At 49.7% G+C, this 15,770-nt stretch overlaps 1 protein-coding gene across 1 annotated transcript; it reads left to right on the forward strand.

Moving 5' to 3' along the window:
- The first annotated feature begins 4,141 nt into the window (after positions 1 to 4,141).
- Positions 4,142 to 5,160, forward strand: LOC144106992 (uncharacterized). The gene is made up of 2 exons (XM_077639971.1): positions 4,142 to 4,561; positions 4,647 to 5,160. The coding sequence occupies exons 1-2, from the start codon at positions 4,450 to 4,452 to the stop codon at positions 5,024 to 5,026; spliced, it is 492 nt and encodes a 163-aa protein (XP_077496097.1). The 5' UTR covers positions 4,142 to 4,449; the 3' UTR covers positions 5,027 to 5,160.
- The last annotated feature ends 10,610 nt before the right edge of the window (positions 5,161 to 15,770 follow it).

Raw genomic sequence — 15,770 nt, forward strand, 5'->3', positions numbered from 1 at the left:
GCGCCAGTGTGCTGTGCAATGTCAGTGCACAATAAAGGCCCCTGGTGGTCGAAATTTTTCGGGAGCCCTGCAATACGGCACCCCTTTCCTTCTTTCTTCTTTCACTTCATCCTTTATCCCTTTCCTTACGTCTCGGTTTAGGCATCCGCCGATATGCGAGACAGATACTGCGTCAATTCCTTTCCCCAAGAAAACAATTATTAATTTTTCCTTTACCCGGAGCGTTGGCTCAGTGGTTAGGGCGCTTAGCTACTGATGCGGAGTTCCCGGCTTCGAAACCGACCGCGGCGGCTGCGTTTTTGTGGAGGCAAAACGCTAATGGCGCGTTCACACTTGGACTTTCGGCGGCGAGAGCGAGCGGATTCCGCTGCCGCGGCGATGGATGGAAAAACTTTATTTTCGTCAGAGAGCATGTGTGGACGATTCCGTGTCAGATGGCCATCAACCCATGGCTGACGGCGACCTGGGTGGCCCACTCCACGGCCCTGGTCTGGACGACCGGGTCTGAGCTGGCCAACACGGCCTCCCACTGCTCGAGAGAAAGATCACGCATAATGTCCGCCGGTGGCGGTGCTATGCTACAGCTCCATAATATGTGGTCATAGGTTGCCAATTCGTGACACCATTTGCACTCCGGCGGAATGTCCGGGTATATTTTGCTCAATACGTATGGGTTGAAGAAACATCTAGTCTGCAATCGTCGCCAGACGCATTCCTGCGCCTTCACCAATTGCTTGTCCGGGGGTGGGTAAATCCTCCGCTCAAGTCTGAAATGATTAGTAATGTCATGAAAGGATACCAGCCCATCTCTCGTGGACCTTCCCGGGACGTCCAGCTCACCTACTCGGCTGACGAAACCTCGAGCATTCATGTGAGCCGTCTCGTTCCCAGGGTTCCCAGAGTGTGCAGGTACCCAGACAATTTCCGTCTCCGTAATCCCTCGCTCCGTGGCCCGATTCAGCAACCGCGCCGCTGTGACAGATATTCTGCCCCTCGCCAAATTTCGGATGGCTGTTTTTGAATCGCTGAAGATCAGGTCAGCATTACTACTAGTCATAGCTAGTACTATCGCCGCTTCCTCTGCAGTTTCTGGGGAGCGGGTTTTGACTGATCCAGAGGCGATCAAGCGTCCTCGCCCGTCCACCACCGCAATTGCAAATGTATCCTTGTCCTTATACTCGGCGACATCTACATAGACTGCCCCGTTGTACTTCCCGTACTTAGCATGTAAAGCCTTGGCTCTTGCCTTCCTGCGGTCCTCATGATGTATTGGATGCATGTTCTTGGGCAAAGGTTTTATGTACAAGCCCTTGTGCATTTCCCGCCTCATCTGAATTTTCGTGTCACCGGCTGGAACGTCAACTCCAATGCCGATCCTTTCCAATATGTCCCTTCCTGCTTTTGTTTTTGAAAGCCTACCGAGCTGCATCACCAAGTGCGCCTCCCGTAGTTCTTCTAGGGTGTTGTGCACCCCTAATTCCAGCAGCCTTTCGGTAGACGCATTTTGAGGCAACCCAAGAGCCGCTTTATACGCTGCCGCGGCGAAGATTCCGCCGAAATACCCAGCGGAAAGGCCGATCGGTCCAGGACCGAATTCTGCCGCCGGAAAAAAAATCCGCCGAATCTCGTCACCCAATAGGAAGGCGAGTACCCGCGGCGACAAACATGGCGGCGCCCTTCGATGCATGACGCCTCGCTTCGGACTGAATTCGTCGCTGTAGCTGTCTTTTTTAGCGCGTTTACTGGTCATAACAGAGCTAGCGCTCTTTCGATTTGTCTTATCTCGCCCATAAGAAAACGTTTGAGCGATAAATTTGCTTTACTTTTTATTTCGGGTGACGATTCTTCACCTTTTAGGCTTAAGAAGGGCGTCGGTTTGTTGACAACAATGATTTCTGTCCTAACCGCCAGATGGCGCCACTGGGCGTTTAAAAAGCGAGAATGTTAGAAATGTCGTAACGACCGACAAAATAGCGGCATTTAGCGTACGCAAGCGTGCATACGGCTTTGGTATGTAGACAGCATCGATTAACCTCTTGCCACATCTGTGTACGCTGTGAGCAGACGACACATAGCCGATCAGCGACGACGCGGTGGCCGGGAAGTGTGAATAATAATTGGGTTTTGGGGAAAGGAAATGGCGCAGTATCTGTCTCATATATCGTTGGAAACCTGAACCGCGCCGTAAGGGAAGGGATAAAGGAGGAAGTGAAAGAAGAAAGGAAGAAAGAGGTGCCGTAGTGGTGGGCTCCGGAATAATTTCGACCACCTGGGGATCTTTAACGTGCACTGACATCGCAGAGCACAAGGGCGCCTTATCGTTTTTCCTCCATAAAAACGCAACCGCCGCGGTTGGGTTCGAACCCGGGAACTCCGGATCAGTACTCGAGCGCCCTAACCACTGAGCCACCGCGGCGGGTCGGGAAGTGTGAACGAGACAGCATTTCGGCGGCCGCGGATTCCGCTCCCTCTCGCCGCCAAATGTCCAAGTGTGAACGCGCCATAAGGCGCCCGTGTGCTGTGCGATATCAGTGCACGTTAAAGATCCCCAGGTGGTGGAAATTATTCCGGAGCGTTCCACTACGGCACCTCTCTCTTCCTTTCTTCTTTCACTCCCTCCTTTATCCCTTTCCTTACGGAGTGGTGCAGGTGTCCAATGATATATGAGAGAGATACTGCGCCATTTCTTTTCCCCAAATTACCAATTATTATTATTTGCTTTCAACAAATTGTGCGGAGTATTAACCTTCTGCTTGTTTTCAGAATAGGAAAGGCGCATAACTGCCTCTAGTTCGACCGCCGCATAGTCTCAGCGCAATTGAGGTGTCCACTGACGCAGTGACCAAGTAATGCATGCTCTCGCATTTACACATCATAAAAATTGCTTAAGTGTCTCTATAATTTGTCATTACGTTTTTAGCTTAAACAGTTCATTTCAATTAACAGTTTGGTGGAATGCTGTAGGAGAGCTCCAACGATGAAAATAAAAAAAAAATCACCTTGGATGCTGTGAATAAAGCTGTAAGGTATCCTAACTAAGCCGCTATATCTTTCTGCGTTGACTATGAAGACATGCAGTTAATACTTGCCCAATAGACGGGTTTATCGCTCGGTCTCCTTTGTCGACCCGGTTGCTCAAAGATGCTTATGGTGCCTATTTGATCGGCTCGCCCAAGAAGCTTAGGTTCATGTCTACTTTTGAATGTCAATGGGCTATTCCACGCCAAACGTCCCAAAAAATTCATGAAATTTTATCCTAATGTGCATAATCAACGCCTGAAATGTCTTTCACTAAAAAAAATCTGTTCGTTAGGTGACGACAGTTTGAATATTTAGAAATGGCGAGTAACCCTGCAATATAAAATTCAAGTTTTTAGAAATCACAATTTTTTTCATTGACACAAATTCAGGCTTTCGATGTAATTCGAAGTATGCAGCTTTATAGGGCACCAATATTTTTAAAAAATCGAAAATAGTATTAAAATGTGCCATTTTTGTCGTGTCGCAGAAAAGCCGGTGTCGTCGGCCTCGGCGGCGGTAGCCGTCAGGGAAAAATTACCCATCTCTGTAGACACCTATACCGCGCCGTAAGGGAAGGGATTTTCCTTCCCTTACAGCGTGGCACGGGCATCCAGCGAGAATTGTGAGACAGGCGTCCTTTTCTTTACTTAAAACAAATTTTCATTTCATTTTCCTTCCATTGCGGCCCGGTTCGGGTTCCCACCAAGATATGTGAAACAGGTGTCCTTTCCTTAATTTGTCCAACGGGCCACGCGTCGCGCCGAACGGGCGATGGCAATCCGTGAACCCCTTGGCAACGCAGCAACAAGCTGTCGCGTCTCACTCTTAAGATGAAGCTTAAGCGCCCTCCAAATTCTTTATTTTTTGCTTTAAATATCAACTTGTTCTCGCAAATTCGAAAATGAGCCGTTTTTGTTTCTCTACATGTCTAGTACCCCCCAAGTAAAAAAAAAATTGCTGATTTCATAACTCTCTTAGGCCAGGATATACGTAGCGAAAGCGCGGCTACATCTGTATCGGAAAATTTTATATTAAACTCGCGCATTCGCTACATGCGTCTTTATTCATGATGAAACCATCAGCCGTCATGGTGGACTTAGACGCTTCATTTCGGCAGTGGGCTTCTTCGATTATCAGTCCCGGACTCACCGCGGACTCGCCATGACGCCAGACCGACGCTCGTTTTTCTCCGGCAGGGCGCGAAGCTCCGCCCACCAGTCCGCTTCCTGCCGGAAGCGCGCTCGATTTTCTCCGTCCGGCTCACCGTGGACTGCCGGAGCTGCCGGCACCCGCACGAGCCGGCAGCTAGCAGACGACGCTGCCAGAGACGATAGCAGACGATCGATTCACGCGCCTGCGCATTTGGCGCCTCTGCGCTCATTTACGCGCGCTTTCGCTCCTTTGTTTTGACGTGAATGGTTGCGCGCCATGGCTGCTGAAATCGTTGTGCTGGACGGAGTGCAGACGCTCGCGTACCCGGAGCTTGGCCCGGACGGCATGCCCGTCTTTGAAGAAGGATTGCCGGTTTATGTCACTGATGGTACGCACTGCTTTTCATGCGTTTGCCTCCTGCTTGGACTATCATAATTCTTGTCGCACTTATGAGCTAAGCATCGCATTTGCAGGTGGCGTTCGACTGCGGCTTGCAATTCGCGAGCAGGAAGCTGCAGGTGCAGTTGGCTCAGACAGCGCCGAATCTCGCGAGCAGGAAGCAGCAGCTGTCAGCTCAGACAGTGCTCAGACAGATGAGCTTTGGCCGAAGCAGAAGACTCTGCTCCTCATTCAACTCTATAAGGAGTTCAAAGAGAGCCCCGGGAGGCGACTAAAGACCAAGAAACAAATGTGGGAGATGCTGGCGGCGAAGATTACCGAGGTTTTCGGAGGCAACCTGACACCAAGTCAAATCGAAAATAAGTGGCGAACGCTAGAGCGGGGTTACAAGCGAGTGCGGGAGCACAATTCTCGTTCTGGTAACGACCGTAGGTCGTGCGAGTTTGAAGAGTGAGTCCACTCTCATGATTTTCCTCTGAGTTGACACGTATTTAAGCATTAATTCGAATCACTCCTTTAAAACTGACGCGCCTGCTAACGTAGGTGGGTGTCATTTGTTATGCCCAGGGAGCTCAGTGAGCTGCTAGATAAAAGCCACGCCGTGAACCGGCCGTGTTTGCTGGGGCCCGGAGTTGCGCGGACCCAAAGCGAGTAAGTTTATTACTCTTTATCGCCCAATCACTGGTTTTATTTAGTCATATATGTTTCTTCCGGGAGTTGAAGCAGTCGAAAGAAACGTCAGAGAAATGCTGGGATTCTGATAGTGATTATCCGGGAATTTTCGTTTACTGTTCTTTTTTTTTTTTTGAAGTTGGTCGATAAATTTGAATAACTGTTCCGTAAGCCCACTTTGTTTTATCCTCACAGTGCTAATTTATTTAGTTTTTTAAATTTATTTTTCTCCTCACCTACAGTGCTAACACGAATGAAATTTAGGTTGTCGATACTCCTTTAAAGAAGCACTATAAGGGTTTTTATAAGGGTTTTTAAGCTGTAAATCATGGACATAGCTAGATTCATGAAAAAAAAGATAAGTTTTCTTCAAGATCATTCAATTATTATCAGCTTTACTCAAGTGAGCCTTTTTCATTGGCACTGAACATTTACTACCTACATTTACTATCATCTCTGCAACCTGCACCCGTCAGCGTTCAGCAGAGTCCGGCTTCGGCAGTAGGAGACGAAAGCACCGGTGGCAGGGATGTACCCGTTGAGTGTCCATCCCAAGACCGACCAACTGCTGCAAAGAGGGTCCGCCTGGACTCAACACGTGCCGTGGTACAAGGCTTCTTCAACCACCTCCGCGAAGTTGAACAGAACCGACAAAAAAGGCACGAGGACCGCATGGCTGCTCGCAGGCAGGCCCACGTTGAGCGTCTTGCTGCGCTCGAAAAATTTGCTGCAAGATTCGAGCGTCAGCCACCAGATGTTGAGCCTGAAAATGAGTAGGCTAATTGCTTACAGTTTGGGTTTGTTTTCTTACAATTACAGGGTGACAAATAAGGCAGCTTGACTGGTCCGTCTCCCTTATTAAGGCAATCCGTGATTTGTTCCTCAGTTATATACGTTGCGTATTCGTAGTTACTGTTTTGGTTTGTTGCTGTTCAATCATCTCACGCATAGAGTTCCATGCAGGAAGTACAAATTTTATTTCCATTTCTGTTTGCTGTCAGTTTACATTGCACTGTGACTTCAAACGGTATTATTTACATGTTCAATAAAAATATTGCACAATAGTTTTGAGTTTTGGCTCAGTCTTGAGTGCATATCTGAAAATATTCACTGGGGCACTTCACATGCAAGTTCTGCACAAGAAGCCTCCGTTGGACTACCGCACAGATTTTGCGCTATGCTGTCCCTTAAAGCAACAGCAAAAGCAGGTGCTTCGTTTGTTTCAACGGAATCAGTGGATTCAACGTCGTCGTCAATGTCTGTGGCATCTGGCAAATCCTCCAGTGCATCAGCACGGCGCTTGCCATATTGTGGAGCACACATGCTGCCAAGACAACATACGCAGCCTTCGATGTATCCCACACATCTATGTAGTTCAAGCGCTGAAATCGAGCTTTGACGAGGCCAAATGTACCTTCAATGACTACTCGTTGCCTAGTATGGGCACTGTTGAAAGTAGCCATCCATGGCTGCCAAGCTCCTGTCGGGCGATATGGAGGCAGAAGCCATGGCAGTAGTGGGTAAGCTGCGTCTCCTAGCAGGTAGCCGCCTGGAAATGATGCAGATTAATTGTTACCATGACCCTGAGCTATTGTATATACTATGCAAAAATAGCACACAAATTCTATGCTAAATATTTTGATCCTTGAAAGACCTTTCAGCCACTCTAACCACGAACTGAGTTTTGGTTTGCAGTTTTTGATGCTTTAAAATTATTTAATTGTACTTTGACAAATGGGTCGTGATATGGAGAGAAGAGAACGGTCACCAAACAATGTCAACTCGAAATGCTTGAAACAACACCCCGAAGGTGCATTTGAAACAGGAACTGGGACAGAGAGTCAAAAGTGAAAAAAAAAATGAACATAAAGCCCCTTCTCGCACTCTTACTTGTGTGTGGCTACCCCCCCCCCCCCTTTTTTTTTCTTATTCTCTTCATACTGTTTCTACAAAGCGCCCTTAAGTTGCCAAGTTATAAAATGCTCCTTACCTTCGCATTTCAAAGCTGCGTCCTCGAACAGGAAGCTGTGCCGTAGGACTCGGGCGTCATGAGCACTCCCAGGGAAACCGATGAACACGTCCGTGAACATCATGTCCGCATTGCACACGCCTTGCAGTAATATTGAGTGAAATTTCTTCCTGTTGTAGTAGCTCTCTTCCGATTCGGTTGGCCTCGAAATGCGAACATGGCACCCGTCAATTGCGCCGATCACGTCTGGCAGGCCAGTTGGCTCCCCTTGGCGAGTTAGCAGAGCTCGAAATGCTCGCTTGTTTCTCGCCTGCTCTTCTCGATCCGGCCAGCAGATCTCCCGTGCACTTATGGACCACAGAAAGTCCAGTACTCGGCTTACAGCGACATGAGCCGTCGACTCACTGACATCAAACTTGTCAGCGATCTGATATAGCGCCCACTGCGTCCCGATGTAAGTAAGCGCTATAAGAACAGTCTTCTCGGCCGATATTTTTGGCCTCCCTCTCAGGCCCTCGGGGTAGAAACACGAGCGCTGAAACTCCTCCACTAGAGTAGCTGCTGTAGAGCGAGAAAGGCGAAAAAGCTTGCTGAACTCAAAATCCAAGTAGCGCGGCACAACCTCTTCGACATATAATTGCACTCTGTGCCGGTTCTGCCGTTCCAGTTGTGCAAGTAGAAGGCACATTATAAATGTGTCGCCAAAATCCTCCTCGTCGGAATCTTCCGAGTCGGAACTATCGGACTCCAGCAAGTGGTCTGCTCCGAAAAGCGCGCCAAATTCCTCGACCGGCATTCTCGCGCCCCTCCTCGTTTTTTTCTGACTGCTGACTGCGCCGACTGCCCGCGGACGGCCGGCTGGCACCGCTCGCATGTGATCATGACGTAGCTTCCTGCTTGACAGGAAACCGCGAGCTGCCCGAGGACTATCAGAGCCCGGTAAATCGAAGAAGCCCACTATTTCTATCCAATAAACGAAAAGAAAGAGCCGTCATCGTGGAAGAGTAGCGTATCCGCCTCAAAACCCAAAGGCCCTGGTTCGATTCCCAGCCTCGGCAGAAGTTTTTTTTGTTCTTTTATTCGCTGAGTGGTGCGTTTCTAGGGCGAACCTAAGGAAGATATCGCGTGACATTTGGCGCACGGTATGCAAAGAACGATAATAATAATAATAATAATTGGTTTTTGGGGAACGAAAATGGGGCAGTATCTGTCTAATATATCGTTGGACACCTGAACCGCGCCGTAAGGAAGGAATAAAGGAGCGAGTGAAAGGAATAAAGAGGTGCCATTGTGGAGGGTTCCGGAATAATTTTGACGACCAGGGGATCTTTAACCTGCACTGACATCGCACAGCACACGGGCGCCTTAGCGTTTGGCCTCCATAAAAACGCAGCTGCCGCGGTCGGGTTCGAATCCGTGAACTGCGGACCAGCAGCCGAGCGCCCTAACTGCTGAGTCACTGCGGCGGGTACAACGAACGAGATCGTTTTCGCTTTCGAAGTTCGAATAGACACGCTTTGGTACGTGTCAGAGTCCACACAAACCCCTCCTGTACCCTCTTCCACCACTCCAATGCCACTCTTGACCATATCCGTTTCCTATCCCCAGCGGATCCTCCCCCGCGGAGCCTGGGAGGCTTGGGAGACCCTAATGAGTTCCGAGGACCCGGCCAAGCAAGCCATCGCCACAGGCCGGGCTGTCAGCATCATGAGCCTCCGAGACTTGAACGTTTGAGTACAGTGGGGCCATGCGGGGGCCCAAGCACCTGCGTGGCCCAAACTCCACTGTGTCAATTAGTTTTCACCACCACCACCTTTCGTGCGGCGCAGCCACGAGAGAGAGAAAAACAAGGGTATTCAGCGTCCTGTTTCGCACGGACCACGAAGAGGGATGACAAGATAGGATGGCAAGCTCATCACAACTGCGTTATTTAAATCGGAATAAGATCGCGGAGAGCGCGCGCGTCGGAACGCACGTGAAGGTGCGAAGTGCTCACCGCTGAACGCAGTCCGCTCTCCCGTAGGTGTGCCGCTCGCATGAAGATTCTTCGCCAGTATTGAGGCTCATTTTCGCTGGAGTTGTTGTATTGAGTCCGCGTGGCCTGTTATCCAGCACGCGTGCCGATGTATAGGACGCGCAAAGACTGTTTCACACGTGCCGCGTATCATGGCCAGTCATGTTACCTTTGCGGTCTTTATAAAGCGAGCAACACTCAGCAATAAGCGTTCTTTCTTTCTGCCACTGCCCACCGGCTAAGTTCCGTTACTTCAGTGGCGACGAGAATTGTATAGCTGCACGATGACAGCCAGGCCACACGAATTCGACGATACGACCGGTAGTGGAGGAGTGCTTGAAGGTTGCTTCACTTCCGCCACCGGTTGGCCCGGTATTGCACTACCTTCGAGATTGGCCTGGGATATTATAGCGCGCGTCTTTTCTATTCTATCTTTCTATCCTATCTTTAAACTCTCCTACTTTCTGCACGTGGGTCGATTGTAGCTCAGCTTGAGCCAGTGGGCAGGCCTGTGCAATTTCCTTTTCATTTTTCCTGGCAACAACAGAAGAAAAGGAATAAACGTTCTTTCTTTCTGCCACCACCCACCGGCTACGTTCCGTTGTTTCAGTGGCGACGAGAATTGTAAGCTGCACGATTAAAGCCAGGCCACCCGAATTCGACGATGCGACCGGTAGCTGGAGCACTTACTGTGTTCGTTTGAAGGCCTTTTTGAGGGCCACGGGATCACTGATCCGGGCAAGAAGCGCGCGCTTCTTGCGTCGGCCCTGAGCGCCAACGTGGTTCGCGTGCTTCAAGGCCAGTGTACGTCGGAATCGGTGAACAGATTGAGCTACAAACTCGTCATACAGCACCTGGACAACCATTTCGATCCGCAAGCCAATGAGATTGCAGCAAGCTCCGCTTTCTTTATGCGGGGCTAAGCGGAAGGGGAAAGGGTACGGGACTATATCACCGACCTGTGACGTCTCGTAAAGAACTGCAGCTTCGAGAAGTTTTTGGGCCGCATGCTGCGGGATCGGATTGTCTGCGAAATCCGTGATGAACAACCTCGACGACACATTTTGTCGCAACAGAAGTTAAGCCTGCCGGAGGCATAAGCATTTGCTCTAGTAGCGGGAGCCGCATAAACGAACGTCCGTGCAATGCAAGAGAGGTGCTTCAACGACAACGGTACTGCCAACTTCGTACAGAAGCACAGGAGTAATCCGCAGAAGTCCGTACGTGGGCATGGATCCATGACAGAGTCCACTCAGTGCGGAAGGTGTGGCTCGAACCACGCTTCGAATGTGTGCAGACACAAGAAAGCGACGTGTCACAAGTGTGGCAGGCAGGGTCACCTGGCAAGGATGCGCTCCAGCGGTCGAGCTAACCCCTCAGGAACTTACGCGGTGAAGGAGCTAGACGGCAGTGACGGAAGTGGCCAAGAAATGCTGTACGCTTTGGAGGCTCAGAGCGACAGTAGGGTAAATAAATAAATAACATAAGCCTGTACACTGCAGATGCCCCTCACTGCCCAGCCATGTGATGACTGAGCTCGTAAGAGGCAATCTTTTCATTCATGATTGACGACGACAACATGTATTTGGCGTTAACAGGTGCATACGTGCTTCGTAAAAGTTCGCAAGAATTATAGTGATCTACACCGCTAATAAAAATGCACCTTTCTGCTGGTATCGCCCCTCCGTCCCGCTCTATAGAACAAGCTAGAAGCGAAACGCTAAGGCGCCCGTGTGCTGTGTGATGTCAGATCCCCAGGTAGTCGGAGTTATTCCGGAGCCCTCAACTACAGCACCTTGTTCTTCCTTTGGTCTTTCAATCCCTAGTTTATCTCTTCCTTTACTGCTGGGTCTAACACTCACTTCCTCAATACAGTTTTTCTGTCTGTCAGTCTGTCCTTTACTGCTCGGTTCAGGTGTTCGTCGATATGCGAGACAGATACTGTGCCAGTTCATTTCACCAAAAACCAATTTTCATTTTAAGCACCCTCGATTTTAAGAAAAAGAAAAAAGCATAGCTGGTTCACGTCAGTGGTTCACGTCAGTGGCGCCTCGCTGTTGATATTTCTCTCTCCCTAGTTTTTACTGCGCATGCGCCGCTAGTAGCACCGAGCCGCAGGTGTTCCGCTGCTGCGCCGCGCTGCGGCTTCCCTCAAAATCCAACTTTCAATTTTCAGTTCTCTCTTTCCTCTTTCCCTCTCTCCTTTATTCCTTCCTTTTCGGTGCGGTTCAGGTGTCCATAAAGACATGTGAAACGGTTACTGTGCCATTTCCTTTCCTCAAAAAACCAAACAAAACAAGTGAGCCGACGGCGTTCATAGAGTTCAATGGTGTTGACAACTTTGCAAAGGCATTTTCACGAAAGGAAAGGAGTCCAACAGGCTACGTGGGTCAGTGGAGAGCTCAACCTCGCTTTCACGTACGTGTCGTTCGTATCTAACTGCAAGAGCCTACATTTATTGCGTTCCGCAGACTCGATTGGCAGCGCCCCCTCCCTGCCACCCTGGGAGGTGGCATGCAGTTAATGGCTGATCGCGATAGATTGATCACCAAATGGACGCTGCTGCCTAGCTATTGCTGCACTGCCGCAAGTCAGCCAAACCGCTGTCAGCGCTAATGCATTCAGGTCGCACCTCTCACTCACCACCGCCACATGTATCAAAGGACGAATGATGTGTCCGAATATCCAGGGAGCCAGTTATGCGCCCTTCATTTCCTCAACGCCATAGCTGTCTAGGATATTGTCAACGCTAACGCCAATGAACACAGTGAACTCCAACATCTTTCGCTTTGTAAATCCTGGATTAGCTGTGGTTATTCACATCAAATTTTTATTGCTCCGTCATGAACTTATCTCGCGCAAAACCTAGATGCATTCTTTACTGTGTTATTGCGTAAAGAGTTTGTGTATATTACCTTTCCCCCTTCCCTCTCTTCCTGTCCCCTCACTTCTTTCATTCATTTCTCCATTCTGCCTGCTATCCTTTATTTCCGCTCCCAAAGCTCAGGTGCTTCAGTATCGATGGCAGACGCCGTTGCTAGCAAAAATCTTTTCCTTTAATAAAAACCAATTAATACTATTACTATATGTGGGGTAAGCACCTGCCGCTCGACTGCAGCCGCAATAATAACGGACTGCTATTGCAGCTATTAAGCCTCTCCTATCCTCCTCACCGATTTTCAGTCCTTCACTCCCTCCTAAATTTCTGTCTTTTTTACGGCGCAATGTTATTGTCCACAGGCTGTTAACTTTCCTCCTAAGCAATTTCAGTGCTGACACGCGGCTTCCTCTGCCTTCGTTCGCCCGCTTGCGTCATCTACGTCCACCATCTATCACCGTAGATGAGTATTTGTGTTCCCTCCATTTCCGGAAATAAAGGACCAGCGCAAAGCGTCCTTGGGATCAGTGCCGCCACTGGCCTTTCTTTCTGCGAGCCGCGAGAAACGAAATGGTCGTGTAACCAGGCCGGCACTGCTGCGCGTGTTCTTCTTAATTAAGTGCTGCAGCGCGCAGTGGTGATTTGATTCGTTTGCAGCGCTTTCTTCATGGCTCTAATCTGAATAGTCTATATTTTTTTCCTGTCACCCGAGCCTTTGCGTTTCTGATTTTACACGAAGTGGTCGTGCATGTTGCCCGCAGTGATTTTGGAAATTCACAGTTCCTACATCGAGTTGAGTAGACGTTCGCCTTAAACTGAGCCACTGTGGCGAGTAATCTCTTGGAACAATTAGTTGGCTGGAATAATTTTTTACTTTTTCGTTTGCTTTATTTTTTGTCTTTCAATGATTTTCACCCTCTTCATTGCTTACCTGTCTCGAACCGAAAGCTTTACTCCACCTGGGACAGGTGATTTCGCAGTGCGTTGCCGGTTGACCTTCAAGTGAGCGAGAGGTCAGGTGTGGCTGTATAGGTCTTACCATATGTGGTCCACCATGGTTACGCACCAGTTGGCCGTTCACCTTTTGATTTGCCGGTAGAGGGCGGTAGAATAGGAAGCAGCGTTCATTGGGTGACGAACGTCTCATGATCAACCCTTAATTTAACTGCCACCTGCCATGCTGGCAGAGTTGATCTGCTGCCTATCCAGTGTGCGGAACACACTCAACGTTGTAGACAATAAGCCGCGTCTACCTGCCCGATACACCACAGCTTTCGCATACTCTAACCAGGATGCAGAGTACTTAAACCGCAGCTATTTTTAGCGAGAACTACCCTGTGCTTCCAGTCAAGTTTTCGCGGTACATGGGAGTGGCCAATTGCGCGCATTCGCCGTAACCATGGCAACCGAAGAGGAGCAAATTGCGGAGAGCTCCTCGCCGTCGCCAAGGCCGCGCACCAGCTCGACCGTCAAAGCCGAGCGTGAGGTCACGCGGATGAGCAGTTGTGCGCATGCGCCGATACCATGCTTGGTAACCTGGGATACCCCATAGCGGCGCTGCGTTCTTCGTCGCAAAATAGTAGACAAATATCGCTTCAGATCAATACGAATGACGGCCGTGAAACTGCACACATGCTCGCCGATTTGAATCTGGAGTTCCACTACCGCGCAGTTCATTTCGCGACTCGTTCGCTCTTTTCGAACTGCCTGTACCCACCCATTCCATTGAACTTGCATTTCAGTAACTACTCTGCCATAGCATCAGCCGAAAGGTGTTCAGGGCTCCTCTTCGGTTGCCATGGTAACGGCGCATGCGCACAAATGGCCACTTCCAGGTACCTCGAAATGCTCGCCTGGTAGCCCAGGGTAGTTCTCGCTACAAAATACCTCCGGTTTAGCTACTCTTGATCCTGGTTAGAGTATGCGAAAGCTGCGGTGTAGCGGGCAAGTAGACGCGGCTTGGTCTCTGTAAAGTTCAGTGCGTTCCGCACATTGGATAGGCAATGTTTCAGAATCCGCTGAAATGGCATTGTATAGTTGAGTGCGAGTTAGTTACCGATTATTGAAAGAGGTTCGGATGCGGGGGAAAGGGGAAGGATGAGGTCGGAAAGAGGGTTGTCTGCGTTTAGGTTCGGAGAGAGATATCGACGCGGGAAAGCAGGAAGGGTACTTATCCGGCGGCAATGATTATTGGATTCAAGGGTTGGGAGTCCCCTGAAGTCTCTGGAGTGTTTTGCGAACGAGTCTCATTTGGCGGTTGCTTTCAGTTTCCTAGAAACTGAAATTGTGCTCGGAATATTCTTAATGTTCGGCAGCCACGCCGCGGATTCTCGGAAAGTTGAACACACAAACTTTGCCCAAGAGAACACGGCGAGTGCAGGATATAAAAAGGGGACAAATAGAACAAATTTTGAGCACCCTGATGACTATTTTGGGGGACCACTACCTGTCCTTTCTGCCCGTGTTTAGCTGGGATGCTCTCAGTGTAAGTTGATCTCTAGCGGCCTGTAGGGCGCTGACGCACGTGTCGCTGGTTTGGTATTTTTTTGGTTTGGCACTCGGGTTGGGTATTTTTGGTGTCACCTCTATTTTCTGGCAGGCCCACGTTATGTGATAGAGCGTGGGTGTTTCATGGCACCATGGGCATTTGTCTGTGCATTGTGTGTGTTGTATTTTGTTGAGTGTATTTAGATTCGCGTATGAGCCCGTCTGTAGCAGCCTCCAGGCGACGGCGTCTTCCCTGGAGAGAGATTTATGTGGTAGGGGTATCGTTTCCTGCAGCCCTTGTAGTGGTTTAAGATTGCCGAGTAATCTCTAGGGACTGGTTCGGCTTCCTCGAGGTCGCTTGTGGAGGAAGCTCGGTAGAAAGTGTACCCTCGAGCTACCCTGTCGACCGCTTGGTTGCCTTCCACTCCCACGTGTCTCGGCGTGCATACCATCGTAAGTTTTATTGGTTCCTCTTCTGTGCTTTGTTTGGGTCGGTCCCCAGAACGGAGTATGCGGAGCGCTCTGTGACCTATTCTGCCTAAAATGAAGTTTCGGCATGCCGTTTGAGAGTCGGTTAGTATTGTTAAGGATCGCTTAGTCCGGTAGCCCTCCGCTTCCGCTAGAGCGACGGCCACTTCTTCAGCCTCGACTACCGTGCAGTCCCCTAGCGACGCGCTGATGATTTCTCGCATGTCCGAGTTTATCACAGCCGCTACAGCGTTGGGGTTGTTCTGTCCCGTCCTTCTGGGGTATGTGGCTGCGTCCACATACACCGTTGTTGTCTGGCGGGCTAGTGATTTTTGGATGTACTCGGCTCTCGCCTTTCTGCGTTCTTCATGTAGGTTGCGGTCCATGTTCTTGGGGATGGGGCTCACTCTAATTGTGCCTCGTATGCCGTCCGGGATAGTCGCGGTTGGATGGATTTCTTGTATTTGTTCGTTGCATCCCAACTTCTGCAGAAGCTCCCTGCCAGACGGAGTCTGCTGTAGTCTCTGCAACTGGGCGACGTGTTGTGCCTCTCTCAGTTCTTCAAAGTTGTTATGAAGTCCTAGTGCTAAAAGCTTCTCTGTGGATGTGCATTGCGGTGGATGGAGTGCTGTTTTGTATGCTTTGCGTATAATCGCATCAATATGTTGGATTTCGCTTTTGATTGGGTTGTATATGGAAGACTGTAGGTG

Source organism: Amblyomma americanum, chromosome 1, assembly GCF_052857255.1.
Source record: "Amblyomma americanum isolate KBUSLIRL-KWMA chromosome 1, ASM5285725v1, whole genome shotgun sequence".
In the NCBI taxonomy this organism is placed as follows: Eukaryota; Metazoa; Arthropoda; class Arachnida; order Ixodida; family Ixodidae; genus Amblyomma; species Amblyomma americanum.